This window comes from Mustela putorius, unplaced genomic scaffold, assembly GCF_011764305.1.
Source record: "Mustela putorius furo isolate JIRA1106 unplaced genomic scaffold, ASM1176430v1.1 tig00000083_pilon_pilon_pilon, whole genome shotgun sequence".
Lineage (NCBI taxonomy): Eukaryota > Metazoa > Chordata > Mammalia > Carnivora > Mustelidae > Mustela > Mustela putorius.
The window spans coordinates 16,143,115-16,156,985 of record NW_025421273.1 but is presented as its reverse complement, the minus strand read 5'-3'; the positions used below and the strand labels follow the sequence as shown (position 1 = coordinate 16,156,985).

The window sequence follows — 13,871 nt, the reverse complement described above, 5'->3', positions numbered from 1 at the left end:
CCCTTCAGGTTCAAAGATTTAAAGGCGGCCGAGCCAGCAATAGAGGGAGTGACTTCATTGCCCTTTTAAAAGAATCATTCAAGAACTATTCGATCTGCACTAAAAGGGTCTGTCTTTACCGTTAACCCTAAGGTTCAGCTCTCTGGCCCTATGTGCAGCTGGCACAGTGGGGAGGGATGCTCCGGGCTAGGAGTCTGGCTGGTGCTGAAGGTTTTCTGTCACCCGCTAGTCATCCATTCACGTCTCCTCTGAAATGTCCCCTCTTTAAGGCAGCCTGGTGCTAGCCCCGGGGGCCCACACAAGCTTGCTAGGGGAAGCAAGACCGATGCCCACTCATGGGGATCAGAGCGGGGCAGCCGGAGACACCACGCTCTGTGGAGGGGCAAGGCTTTGCGTTCTTTGCCTTTCTCCCGTCAGGGAGTCGAGGGTAGGGGTCTCTAACGTGGGGTACGTCTGAAAATGGGGTATGCTGTGGGGCGCACTGAAAATACCCTGTGGTGCCAGGAGAAATCTTAGAACATTTCATGTCTTTTTGTTGTTGTTGTTGTTTTGCTCCTGTAAACATTTAACTCCAATTTCTCCATATTGTAAACAAGGGAGAAAAGCAGACTTGCTGCTTGGATAAAAGCTTCAAGATTACGAGCTCAGAACAGTGCTTGGCAATAGTAATTGTCACTACGTGTTAGCTGCTATTAACAAGACTTATTTCCCCATCCTCGCCTTCCGGTCTTCAGTTTTCCAGTTTCCTTGGACTCAGATCCTCCTCACACAGTCTCTGGAGCACCGCAAAGCAGGGTCCAATATAGGGATGGAAGAACTGGGGTCTGGGCGGGCGCTGTCCACTGGCTGCCGTCACCGGCAGGCTGGGCCCCGGAATCCCCGATCCCAGGGGGCGTGGCTCTGTTGGAGTCTGACTCCGCCCCTCAGCGCGCACCAGGAACCTGCGGGTCTGGGGAACCCCTCCCTGGACAACGCAGCGCCAAACCCGCTGGAGGTGAAGGAAAACAGAACTGGAACAAAGCCGCCGGTATTTACAACCTGAGCGGCTCACCTGCCCTGTGCCAGAGGCTGGAAGGGCGCCACCAGACAATTCCCACTCTTCCCTACATGCGTGGCACAGCGGAAGCCCTCTGTGCTGAATGAAACCTGTCCTGGAGCCTGCGATGCCCAGCAGCGCGGCCTGCAGCACGCGGCTTCAACTCTCCAAATCTCCGTTTTCTCAGCTAAAAAGAGAGATGCCCACCTCGGGGACTGCTGTGAGAAGTAACTGTCCTAAGGCATTTGAAGCATCTGGCATATGCGGGTGCTCAGACAGGGTGGGTTCCCACCAGCATCCACCGCCCCCCCAGGGGGGCGGGGAAGGATGAACACTGGGTTAGGATTGGGGAATCCCCATTTTAGTGCCAGTTCTGTTAGTCCCAGTCTATCTGGGCCTCAGTATCTCTATCTATCTATGCAACACTGGTGTTCCATTGAGCACTGATTGAGCACTTACAGCATACTGGAAGGGTCCCAGCCGCTGCCTCCCCTAGCCCTTCACTCTACTCAGGAGGGCGGCTGCTGCGGCTCTGGGAGCACCTCAGCTCACTTCAGGGGATGAACATTCTGGTCCCAGTTGATAGGCAAGGAAAGGAAGGCTCCAGGATCTCAAGATCTCGGCCCGAGGGAGGGAGGGGTGCATAGGGCAGAGGCCAGTTGCTGTCTTTTCCGGATGGCTGACGTTTGGTGCAAAGAAAGTGCAAAAAGGTTGAGACTTTGGGTGGGGGGAGGGGTCATCCTCTTGGAGATAGCAGGTCAGGTCAGGAGGGAAGGGCCAAGTGAGGTGGGGTCTGGTGTCCTTCCCTGGGTCCAGAGCAGAGCAGGGACAATGGCCTTCCACAGAGCAGCACCTTTGCCACCCTCCTTTCCTACCCTCCCACTGGCCCTAGGAGGAAGGTGTATTGTGCAGCTCGCAGTCCAGATGTGGAAACTGAGACTCAGAGGAGAAATTACTAGCTCCAGCCCATTGGTAGGAGAGGTGGGAGCCAGAGCGGGGAGGGATGTTTCCCCAGTGCTCTCAAAGGCTGCTCCAGAGATGGGACACTGTCTGCAGAAAGAACTGGCTGGAGTTGCATTAGCTTCTGAGTGACTTGAGAGCAGTAATTCTAACTAAATCATGGGTGCATGACGGGGGTGGAATGGTGGTGAGAGAGACTCCATCTGAGAAAGGGACAGACAGGTAGTGAAGAAAAGAAACATGGCACCGGAGAGAGACAGAATCACAGACAGAGATCACAGAGAGGAAGAGATAGAGGTTGTGAGATCCATCCTAAAAGATCAAGAAATAGTCCCTTCTGGAGTTAGAGAGAGTGAGGATGTAGGGAAGGAATGTCCGAAGCCAGGGACCCAGGGGAGAGAGACCAGAGAAAGAGGCATGGTGTGGGAGTTGGGGTGGGAGAGGGGCCCTGGGTGGGCTCCTCCAACCTCATTCTCCACCCCTCCTCCCAAAAGGGATGCATCCCACAAAGTTCTGTGGGCTGCCTTGATGGCAGGCCAGGACCATGTTTCTGAGGGCCACTCCCTAGGCTCCCCTCCAGGGCTCTCTTTTCTAGTGTCAGCTCTGGATTTCCTTGGTACCCCAAACTGGCCTTCCATTTCACTTAATACATCATCTTTCAGTAGTGCCTGGATGGCTGGAGGCCCTGGCTGTCAGCAAGGCTGTATCCGTGGCTGTGGGCTGTCTCTCTTTGCCTGGGCTTCTCTGCCTTCCAGCCTGTCTGGGTCTTTCCCTCTGTCTCTTTCCCAGGATTGCAGAACTGAGGATGAAATCCCAGGTTCCCCACCAACACAAGTACCTTGGGCCTCCCCGGATTTTCCTGCAGGGGTGGAATCCCCCAGTCCAGAGGAAGGCCCCAGCACCCCCACCCCCCATGCCAAGTGCTCACAGCAGGGCCGGGAATCTGCCACAGAGCCGGAGTCAGCAGCTTGGCCTGGTGAGCAGCTGAGGGAGTGCCAAGGGCCGAGCGCACTGTATCTGAGCCGGGAAAGAGCATGCCCATTTTAAAGAGAATAAACTGAGGCTCAGGGAAACTGACCCTCAGCCATTGGCTGCTGGTCCATCTCACACTCCGTGTCCATTCTCTTCTCTGAGAGAACGGAGATCCTGGGCATTTGATAAATTCATAGAAAAACTGAAACTGTTCAAGATTCTCAAGCAGGTGGTAGGCAATAGGGGAGGAGCAGGAGAGAAGTGCACTAAGAGCTGAACCCAACACAAGTTTTTGTGGATTGGGGGCGGGGCTAGGAGGAGGTGCCACCAAAAGCTGCCGGCATCTTCCGTATTTCAATGCATTCATTTCATCTCTTGAAAGCGCAGTGAGAGAGATCGCTCCCTGCAGTGTAAGGAGTGCATTTCGGGGGTTCAGACCCACCTACATCCAGATCCCGACGGCACCACTAACTAGCTGTATGATCCCGGGGAAGACACGACGCTTTGACTCCCTGATTCTGTTTTCTCATGGGAGGCGGGGACTATAATAGTGTGCATCTCCCAGGGCTGAGAGGATTAAATCGGATAAAGTTTTCGAGACCTCTAACGAGAGGCCTGACACCAGCTCAATAAAAGTCAAATTCTCTTCTCCCCATTCCCTCCAATCCCCTAACCCTTGCCAGAACCGAGACGGGGCCCTCAACGGGGCTGGGCAGCGCCTGGAGGGGAGAAGGGCAAGCCGTCCTCGGCGCAGGGAGGTCAGAGCCAGGATGGAAGACGTTTGGTCGGCCCCCGGAGCCTCCGGGTCTGCCTGACATCTCCAGGCTTAAATAACCGTGCGCCTTTGTTATTCGTCGGCAGCAAAGTGGTTCGTTACGCCTGATTGGTCTAATTGCTTTGAAATGGGATATATTATCTATAATTATAGAGCTCTAGGAGGAGCCGGCCGGCCTCCGCTTTCATCTTCCCCAAGTGCACCCTCATGTCGCGATCACATTAATTTGGGCCATTTGAAAGGGGGCCCCTCTCTCCCCCGCCGATCCAGGCCCCCTCACCCGCTTCCGAACTTAAAGACACAAGGAAGCCCCAGCCTGAGCGAGGGGAAAGAAGCCAGTGGGGGAAGGGCGGGAAAGGGGGAAGAAGCGGGGAGTCGGACTTGTCTATTTCTTCCTGGCGCTGGGTGAAATCCACCGCACTTGGGCAGTTGCATCCAACAAGCTGGGCCGACTTAAGGCGGAGGAATTAGCAAGGAGGAGAAAACATTTTTTTACAAGTAGTTTTTTCTATTTCTTTCTTTCTTTTCCGTCTTCCGTTTCTTCTCCTCTCTTTCTTTCTTTCTTTCTTTTCTTTTCTTTTCTTTTTTTTTTTTTTTTTTGACTTTATGTTAAAGAAGGGCTCCTAAACTCTTAAAAGGTTTAAGTTCTGCCCAGGTCCCGGGAAAGCAGAAAGCATTTTGATCTGGATCCCTGCTGTAGATATTCAGCCAGTAGCTGAAGACCCCCTGGAGTTCCCAGCTCTTCAGAGTTTTTCTCTGGGAAGCTGTGAAATCCTCCCGAAGGATACCATCAGTGACTCCCAGACAGTTTCCCAAACCTCTGACTCCCAGCCCTTTACTTCCAGGCGACAGAGGCCAGAAAACTGGAAGACGAGGCGTTGGGAGGCCCCCTCTGTAGGTCGGGGGGATCCCGAGTTGGTGCTTTCTGTCTACCCGTTAACACCCTCCCCCAACCACCCCCAACCTCAGGACCAAATACCTCCTCTTTCTCCCCCTCCGCCGCCCTCCTGGAGATCGGTGAATTCCCACCAAAATAAATCGTTCCGGGTAATCGGTTTTCATAGCACATTCATTCTATTAAAGAGGACTGTTTGGGGCTCGCTAATTGCTGGGGGATCCCACTGAGCTGCACATTTTAAAAAATGCACGCGGGATTCCTGGGTCGAGGCCACAAAATGCACTGGAAAGTGGGGGGGGGGGCATAAACAAAAACCCGACGGAGGTGACAACGAATGCCCAAGTGAGGGGCTAGCCTGTAGGCTCTTCCGAGCCTTGCGGCGCTCTTCAAGATGGGATCCCTCTAAAAACTAGTCTTTGCCTACGACGGGGGCGTTTAAAGACATCACCCTTCCTCCACCCCCGCACACCCTCCTAAACCAAGCATTTGGAGGAAAAAGATCAAACCCATCACCAGTTTAGCTGCCCAGAGAGTGGACGCAAGGCAATCCGTCTTTAGGATCCTAACCGCCGAGGCGCTTTGTTGGGGGGCGGTGGGGGGCGGGGAACGGAGAGTGCTTTAAGACTCCTCGAACTGAGGAGGATGGAGCGAGGCGCGAGGGGAGGGGAGGGCAGTGCGCGAGGATGCTAGGCGAGCACCAGTCCCCGAGCTTTATCTGCTGCGGGCCAGCCCTGCCCTTGCCAGGCATGAATTACAGCCTGGCTTTCTCGGCTGCTGAGGCCGAGCGGAGAAATGCCGGGGCAGAAGCGCCTGGGGGTTAGTGTTGGCGGCGAGATAACGGGCGCAGCTCCCCCGGCCCTGTCAGCTAGAGAAACCCACCAACCGGGAAATCCGGAAAGGCCCAGACAAAAATACATGTAGAGAATGCTCCCTCTTGCCTCCCCAAAACTCGTGTCTCTCCTCCCCTCTCCCGACGAGCTCCGAGACGCCTAGACATTGTTTCTTTTCTCTAACTCCCTTCTCTGAGGCCGAGGGGGTCCCTACTCCACAACTCAAGGGTGGCTGGGCGGAAGAGCGGCGCGCTTTTCTGAGCGCTGACTCCACGTGGAGTCTCTTCCGAACCCTTTCCCTCTTCAGACCCACTCTTCTCGCCTTGCAACGCATGCAGCCGGCCAGCCCGCCGCGCCCGGCGAGAGCAGACGCGAACCCAGACCGAACCTAAAAAGATACCATGGGGTTCAGGACGGGCTTGGGATGCCTACGGGCGGGCGGCAGGGCCGGGGGGCTGCGGGCGCAGGCGGTCTGCTCCCAGGAGGCGGGAGCGCGACTTCAAGGGCCCCTGCGCCGGCTGCTGCCTTTGATCCGGCCGCCGCTGGCGCCTAAAAACAACATCCTCGTCTGCCTATTAGGCGCGCTGAGGGATCGTGACAGATTGTTTATCCCCGCAATTAGCGATGCGGCCCTTCTCCCGCCGCCCGGCTGGCCGGCCCCCGGCCCTGCGCTGGGTCTCGCTGCGCCGCCGCCGGGAGACAGCCCTGAGACCCCTCTGCGCCGCACCGCTGCACTCTCGGGGTTCGAGCCCCTGCTCTGTCCCAAAGCAGGAGTTCTTAGCTGGGGGACTCCAAGTGGGTAAGAGCCCCTGAAGTGGTTTTTACTGATGCGTATTTTCCCACGGAGGAAGTTCTTAGTTATATAGGGTTCTCCAAGTGATCTGAGAGTCAAACATTTTGAGATGGGAGACGACGGTGGAACAAAGCAAGCCCGGGTCAGAAAGACACACGGCTCGCTTTTGACACGATAACCTAAAAAGCCAAGGGCCCTCGATTTCCTCTCCCGCTTTAGTCCCAGTCCAGAGATTCCGGCTGGGCTGCAGGGTGTTATTTCAGCTACAGATAAATTAAAAATGCAGACAATGGAAGTTCGCTGTCCCGGCTGGCCTGCTAGCAGCGGGTTCGGCCTACAGCCTTGCTCAGCTTCCGTTCGGTCGGCCCTAAAATGGATCGTACGATACCCTATCCTTGCACCCTCAGGCGTCCTTCCAGGACCTCGATTTCACTGCCCGGTGGAAGGACTATCTATTCGTCCGGCGCGCCCCCCCCTCCCCAGGCTACGGTGAGTTTAAGATAGGCCCGGTGGATGCACCGCGCCTCCAGCTGGGCCCGATGCGCCAGCTAGAAGCCCCAAATCCTGCCCCATGCTTGTGTTGCAGTCCCGGGTGAGTAAGAAATCTGGAAACGTAAATGTCACAGATGCGAGTATTCCTGAACCCGCCCCAAGGCCTGCACATATCTCCGGAGCCTATGGACAGATGTGAGGCTGCCGATCACCCTGGCGTCCGCAGTCCGACCCCTCCCGCCAGACCCCAGACGCCGTCAGGGTAATAAAGTTCCCGCTCTAGCAATTCATTTTCCTTAATCTGGACGCCCCTAATCTACAGCTTTTATTGGGCCCAGTTAAAAGGCGAGGGAATTCGCTGTCCCTCCGCGCTCGGATAATTACCCCTAAATGGCCGCGGCAGCCCCTTGTGTTTCCTGGAGATTAGAACCCCGCAGTCATCAATGGCCGGTCCCGATGAGCCGCCAATCACCGCCGCTGGCTCCCCGGGAGCCGCCGGCCTGGGCCCCGGGATAAGAGGCCATAAAGAGGAGGCGCAGAAAACTGCCCAGCCCCGGCCCGACTTTGCATAGATCTTAAGTCTCCCACACTTCCAACTCTTTTTCCTCCATTTTCCCCCCAAGCAGGAAAAAAAAATCACGTTACCTCTGAAACTGGCAAAATAAAAGTTCTCAAGCCTAGCTACCAAGGATCCATCCCAGGAACCATGCTCTTTCCGCCCTTACCCCGGCCCCCTCCCACAAATGTGCCTCCCACCCTTGTGCCACCCTGGACCCAGAGACCGGGATGTGTTTTTGTTTCCGCGGACGTGCTGAGGTCACGTTAAGGCCAGACCAATGTTTTGTTGACGTTTCTGCTTGTTTTATTTCAATAAGTTCTATATCAAAAGGACCCGGCGGCTCCTTCCCCCAGCTGGTCTCGGGTATAGGTGTTGTAATCCTCCCGGGGAAGTTCACAGCGGGGAAAAGTACACATGAATGAAAATCGATTACCGACCCGGGATAATATTATGTATTCTTATCCTTAGCTTCCACAACGCCACGGGAGCGTGGCTTCTTTAGCCAAACTTCAGTCCAGCGCTTAGAAAGAGACAAAGGCCCACTTCTACTCAGAGGTAAAATCTGAAAGATGGGGAAAGGAAGAAAATAAAGGCGTCTAAGAAAAAGAAACGAACAAGCCGTCTTTCTAGTAGAGTAAACAACCATGCGGATTTTTTCAACTATAAAAGAAATACTCATGAAATGACTCATCTCAAATGATCGTGGTAGAGAAGAGGGGAAGCAGGTAGCGGATGGGCACAGAGAAACAGACCCAGCGGCTGACTGAAAGAGGAAGATTGGAGAAGCCTTGGTGGAGAGAAACAGGGAAGGAGTAGAGAAAAAGGGGAGGTGTGGGAGAGAGGGGAGGGCAGAAAAGTCACCCAAGAACACAGAAAAATAGGGACCGACGGGGACCCGGAAAGAGACAGGCGGCGCAGGCTACAGCGCGGAAGAAAGTTTCTCCCGCGCCTCCTCCCCTCCTTTGCCCTCCCGGGGCCCGGCCCTGTCCCGCGCGCCCCGCGGCCCAGTGCGCCTCGGGGCTAGTCCGCAGGACCGCTGTCCAATGGCTCGCGCCGGGCCCGCCCCCTCGAGTGCTGATTGGCCGCCGCCGCGCTAGCCTCGCCTTATTAACAAGTTCTCTGGGGAGCTGCGGCCCGACCCGGAGCCGGCGAGTGCGCCCGGGAACTCTGCCTGCGCTGCGGCGCCAGCGAGGAACCAGGCCCCGAGCGCCGGAGCTGGCCTTCTGGGGAGGCGCGCGCGCGAGGGCCCGCCCGGCCAGGGCCCCGGGCGCTCCCAAAGGCCCGCGGTGCTCCCAGCCCGCCCGAAGCCCATGCCCGGCGGCTGGGCCGTGCTGCGGCTGGAAGGGGGGCCCGTCTCTGCATGGCCCCGGCTGCTGACATGACTTCTTTGCCACTCGGTGTCAAAGTGGAGGACTCCGCCTTCGGCAAGCCGGCGGGGGGAGGCGGGGGCCAGGTCCCCAGCGCCACGGCGGCCACGGCGGCCGCCATGGGCGCAGACGAGGAGGGGGCCAAGCCCAAAGTATCCCCTTCACTCCTGCCCTTCAGCGTGGAGGCTCTCATGGCCGACCACAGGAAGCCCGGGGCCAAGGAGAGCGCCCTGGCGGCCTCTGAGGGCGCACAGGCGGTGGGCGGCTCTGCGCAGCCCCTAGGCGCCCGGCCCGGGTCGCTGGGAGCCCCGGACGCGCCGTCTTCGCCGCGGCCACTGGGCCACTTCTCGGTGGGAGGACTTCTCAAGCTGCCAGAAGATGCGCTGGTCAAAGCCGAGAGCCCCGAGAAGCCCGAGAGGACCCCGTGGATGCAGAACCCCCGCTTCTCCCCGCCCCCAGCCAGTAAGTAGCCAGGAACCCAGGCGGCGGGGAGAGGGCCGAGGGCGGGGGGTGCGGGAACCGCGGGCGCCAGGCCGCACGCTGGCGCCTGCTTGTCTCCAGCGGCTGCGTACCTGCAGCTGGGTACCTGGAGCTGGTGCTGTAGATCGGTTGGCTGGGAGGAAGAATTTACTCCTCTCCGCACTCCATCAGCTAAAGGGTTGGAGACCTGGCTGAAACCCAGCTCTCGGTCCACTTTCGAGGGCTCTCCGCCTTGGCCAGGGGACGCTGCGGGTGGGAATTAACTTGTAGGACAAGGTTTCTGAGCACCCTCTCCTCCTGCCCCCATCAAAGGACCCCAGGAGTCCCCAATTCCCTAACTGCCCCCAAACCCTGTTACTTTGCCGTTATCCCTGCGGGTGGGTCCAAGTAGTACGGACATCTTCCTGGCGCTCAGAGTTTCACTTTCTCGCAGTAGAAGACTGCCCTCACGCCCCGCAATAAAGTATCTCTTTGCCCAGAAGTTCTTAACCTCTTGCAAATTTCCCCTTCCCCCTTCAAGTTTCAGGAAGATACTTAGTGCTCCTGGTGGATGGGTCATTTAGTGGGAGGGGGCGCTCAGGTTCCAGTGGAGGGGGCGGGGCACCAAGTCAATTAGTGGGAGGCGCCCCCTCCGTTGCGGTGGGAAGCTCCCAAACCTCGCGGACTGGGCCACTGAAGCGGACTCCAACCGTCAAAGGCGCGTTCGGGGTCGTTCCAAGGCCTCATGGCCCCCCGGCTTCTCTGTCCAGCAAACACACTCGGAGATATTTCAGGAGCACGGGAAATTCCCAAGTTTTCCTCGTTTCCTCCGATTATTTTGCGCGGCATAATAGCAACCCGAATTCAATGGCGTGATGCTGAGGAATGATTTTTATCAGGGGATTAAACGTCTTTGAAAGGCCAGCCCCTCCCTGGGCCTAATGGCTGGAGAAGGTGGCCCTGGGCTGTGCTGTCCCTACCGAAGGGAGTGACGTTTTCCTCGGCGCCCGCCCCTGGGGCGGCCGGGCGGAAAGCGAGTTGGGGGCCAACTGCTTCCCGGACTCTCAATGGCCTGGAGCAGGGAAGAAGGGGGGAATGTTAACAGGAGGTTTCATTTGACTCATATCCTGGTGGTCTTTGAGTCCAAAGGATCATTATTTACAACAACAACAACAACAACAACGGGGGAAAAAATGCATGCTTAGGCAAAACCCGCATGGTGAAACATTATCGACTTGAATTCATTTTTCCCAAGGGAGGCTGCTGGATAGGGAAAGCTGCCTCTCCCGGACTTGGGAATTCGGTTAGGGCCCCTGCCCAGACCCCAAAGTCTTTGCAATCCCTGTTGTCCTGGAAATAATCTGTTCTACGTTTTATCTGGCCTCCGCTGCCCAGTGTGGCAGGGGTTGACTGGCCCAGAGGACTTAGTCTCAGATCTGCGGGAGCCCTCTGTCTGGGCGGGGGTGGGGGGGGGGTGGGGTGTGTGCTCCCTCACCGCCCATCCTTGAGGTACATTTGGAAGCCATAAAAAAAAAAAAAAAGCCTGGCACCTTTGATCTCTGCGATGGGAGACACAGGTCGGGACAAGTGATTACAGTCCCCCCCCCTCCCACCCACTCCCAATTGTGTGCGTCCAGAGGGCCAAGGCGCTGGCGGTGGGAGAGACTCAGGAGACAATGGAGACAATTAGAAGTCCACTCCCACCCCCACTGGCACCATATTTGAGAAATGGCCCTGGTGCCACCTCCCTGACAGTCTGACAGCAGGCTTTGCTCCCCCTCCGGGTCCCCAGGGACGGCCCTTAGAACCTTGTAGGAACATGCAGTTCCAAGGGAGAGAGTGGAATTCCGAGATCTGTGTTGGATGCCGCACCACTGCCTAGCCTAGCGCAGAACACTCGGTGGGCACATATACATGTTTAGCCAATTCATGAAAGTAGGTGTGATCTCGGGGTGGGCGCAGGGCCTAAAGTTCCATCGGTCTTATTAACACCTACTGTGCCAACACAAGCGTGGGTGGGAGGAAGCCCGCTGAGGAAGGCCTTCTGGAGAAGCTGCCTAGCATTAAGACGTTCCACCTCTTCCCAGTTAAGTTTGGGCCTTGAAACTGCGGCTGTTTCACCTGGAATCTTTGTTTCCTCATTCGCGAGAAGTAGACAGGAACGTCTACCCCGAGGGGTGCGGCAACTGAAGAAAACCTTTTCCAAGTGTCGCTCCCAGTGCCTGGCCCCGAGGTGCTCCACGAAAATGAGTAGCTGTTATTATTGACTACTGCTGCTACTCGGTCGGCGGATTACACTCCCACGCCGTTCTCTTAACGCCCTGCCTTTTTCTCGGCCCCCTAGGGCGGCTGAGCCCCCCGGCCTGCACCCTGCGCAAGCACAAGACCAACCGCAAGCCGAGGACTCCCTTCACCACCGCGCAGCTGCTGGCGCTTGAGCGCAAGTTCCGCCAGAAGCAGTACCTGTCCATCGCCGAGCGCGCGGAGTTCTCCAGCTCGCTCAGCCTCACCGAGACGCAGGTGAAGATCTGGTTCCAGAACCGCCGCGCCAAAGCCAAGAGACTGCAGGAGGCAGAGCTGGAAAAGCTGAAGATGGCCGCCAAGCCCATGCTGCCACCGGCTGCCTTTGGCCTCTCCTTCCCGCTCGGCGGCCCCGCGGCGGTAGCGGCCGCAGCGGGCGCCTCACTCTACGGTGCCTCGGGCCCCTTCCAGCGCGCCGCGCTGCCGGTGGCCCCCGTGGGACTCTACACAGCCCACGTGGGTTACAGCATGTACCACCTTACATAGAGGGTCCCAGGGTCGCTTCTCTGCGGTCCTAGCTGATTCCTCCAGCCCCGGGCTCCTGCGAGCGGCAGGAGCCATCCCCCAAGGAGCTCCCTTGTTCGGCACCGCCCGGCTCCTTCCCCTTGAACCCCTCACGCTGCTCCGGTTTATCGGTTTATTCTCGGCTGCTCCTTGCGTTCACTCTCCAATGTCTGATCCCCTTCCCCAAAGAGGCTGGAAGAGGCCCTTAACACTCTTCTAGAATCTAGATCTACCCTTTGTGTTACAGATGGGAGAAACTGGGGTTAGAGAGGTGTAGAATTCCCAGCGGTCCCCAGCAGAGTTAGTGTTTGGATCGGCGCTGGGTGGCTGCGTCCTATCCTGACAGCAGGCAGGAGAGGCACAGAGAAACTCTCCTGTGAAGATTTTGGAAAATAAGAACAGTTGGAGAAAAAGAGAAGAGCATGTTAGGGGAGATGGAAACCCGGTCCTTCCATCGGAAAACTTCAGAGAACTTCAACTGCAAAACGTCTGCTTCGGTGGGGGGGAGGGCGGGTGACACAGATGCCTTGCCAAGGTAGGTTGAAGGGACCTCTCTCACCAGTACCAGAAAAAAATTGTAAAATAAAATTTAAAACTCCTGTTCTATTTAACAGTACATTTGTGTGACTCTCAAGAATCCCTTTGGAAGGGATTGTGTGTAATATACTGTATATTTGAAATTTTATTATCATTTATATTATAGCTATATTTGTTAAATAAATTAATTTTAAGCTACAAGAAATGATCTCTTCATTCATTTAGGCTTTTATTTGAATTTTACTTCTTGCCTTCTGTTCACATATACAATTGCTTTTCAGCTCGATGGTAGTTTTACACTAGCACCTTTCAAAGGTGACAACGGGATATTCAGGGACGGGTGGGGGGGGTGTCTTTTTGAACACGCAGGACAGATCTGCGTTAGCAAAGTCAAGTGGAGAATTGAAGCAATTACCTAGGATAATTAGGCTCAATTTTCCAATTCACTTTAAGCTGAAATCGACACTTGCTTAGGCGACCCATAACCGACTCTTTCTTTTTTTCTTTCCTTTTAACCTGTCTATGAAAACAAAGCAAATCACCCAAATGGTTTGATGACTGTAGACAGCTAATCCAGACAATTCCCACCCCTGCAAACCTGTTTTTCCCACAGGAGGCCAGGTGGGGGGTGGAGGCCATTGCTTTGCTTCTCTAACTCACTGGGCTGGTGTAGACCTGGTTTGTGGATCTAATTTTGAGCTGCCAGAATGTGAACACCTTCACACTCCCTATTACGACCCCCAAAACAAAACACTTTACTGAAAACCCAAGGCGACAGTACACTTCCCACCTTGGCGTGTCCTTTATGTGAGCCCCTGCCCCCCAATGCTCACAAATTCGGCTTTTCTTTTATACAGTAGGTTAAATTCAGGCTTCCAGGAGAATATATTTGAATGGCCGCCAAGTTTAGCCTTCTGGGGGGAATTCTGCAAGGATGTTGATGGCAGAAAATGACCTCGTAGTAAACAGAGCCTACTATGTTCCAGGCACCGCTCTGTTCCCTTTTGAGTTAGGGGCCTTGGCTTAATTCTCACCAGATCTGCGTGCCCTTCCCTCCCCCGGCCCTGCTTCAGTCCCGCATTCCCAGGCGCCTCAAAACTCCACGCAGGACAGGTAGCTTTTGCAGCGAGCCGTTAACCCTGGAAGCCAGCAGGCCAAGGGTTGTTAGAACTCCAAATACCTGGCGATGGACTTGGGAAGGGTGGACGTCTCCACAGCTAGAGGCCGCGGTGCAGGGTGGAAACCGAGTCTGGGGCACAAAGAGCGGTTTCTAGCCCCAGGGGCCGGAGCTCTGCCTAGGAATTCCAAGAGAGCGCAGAACTGCGCGCAGACACTCCGGGCGGACTCTGAGCTGGTGCGGGGCAAGTTCCAGGATACTCTGGGTCTCC

General features: G+C 56.1%; 1 protein-coding gene across 1 annotated transcript; it reads left to right on the top strand.

Annotated features, from left to right (window-relative positions):
- Nucleotides 1-8,430: 8,430 nt before the first annotated feature.
- MSX1 (msh homeobox 1) lies at nucleotides 8,431-12,682 on the top strand. Its single transcript, XM_004770544.3, has 2 exons — nucleotides 8,431-9,144; nucleotides 11,486-12,682. The coding sequence occupies exons 1-2, from the start codon at nucleotides 8,676-8,678 to the stop codon at nucleotides 11,926-11,928; spliced, it is 912 nt and encodes a 303-aa protein (XP_004770601.1). The 5' UTR covers nucleotides 8,431-8,675; the 3' UTR covers nucleotides 11,929-12,682.
- Nucleotides 12,683-13,871: the final 1,189 nt, after the last annotated feature.

Coding starts and splice junctions, on each gene's coding strand:
- MSX1 (XM_004770544.3), top strand. CDS start 8,676: ATGGCCCCGGCTGCTGACATGACTTCTTTGCCACTCGGTGTCAAAGTG. Junction 9,145..11,485: donor CTTCTCCCCGCCCCCAGCCA/GTAAGTAGCCAG, acceptor TCGGCCCCCTAG/GGCGGCTGAGCCCCCCGGCC.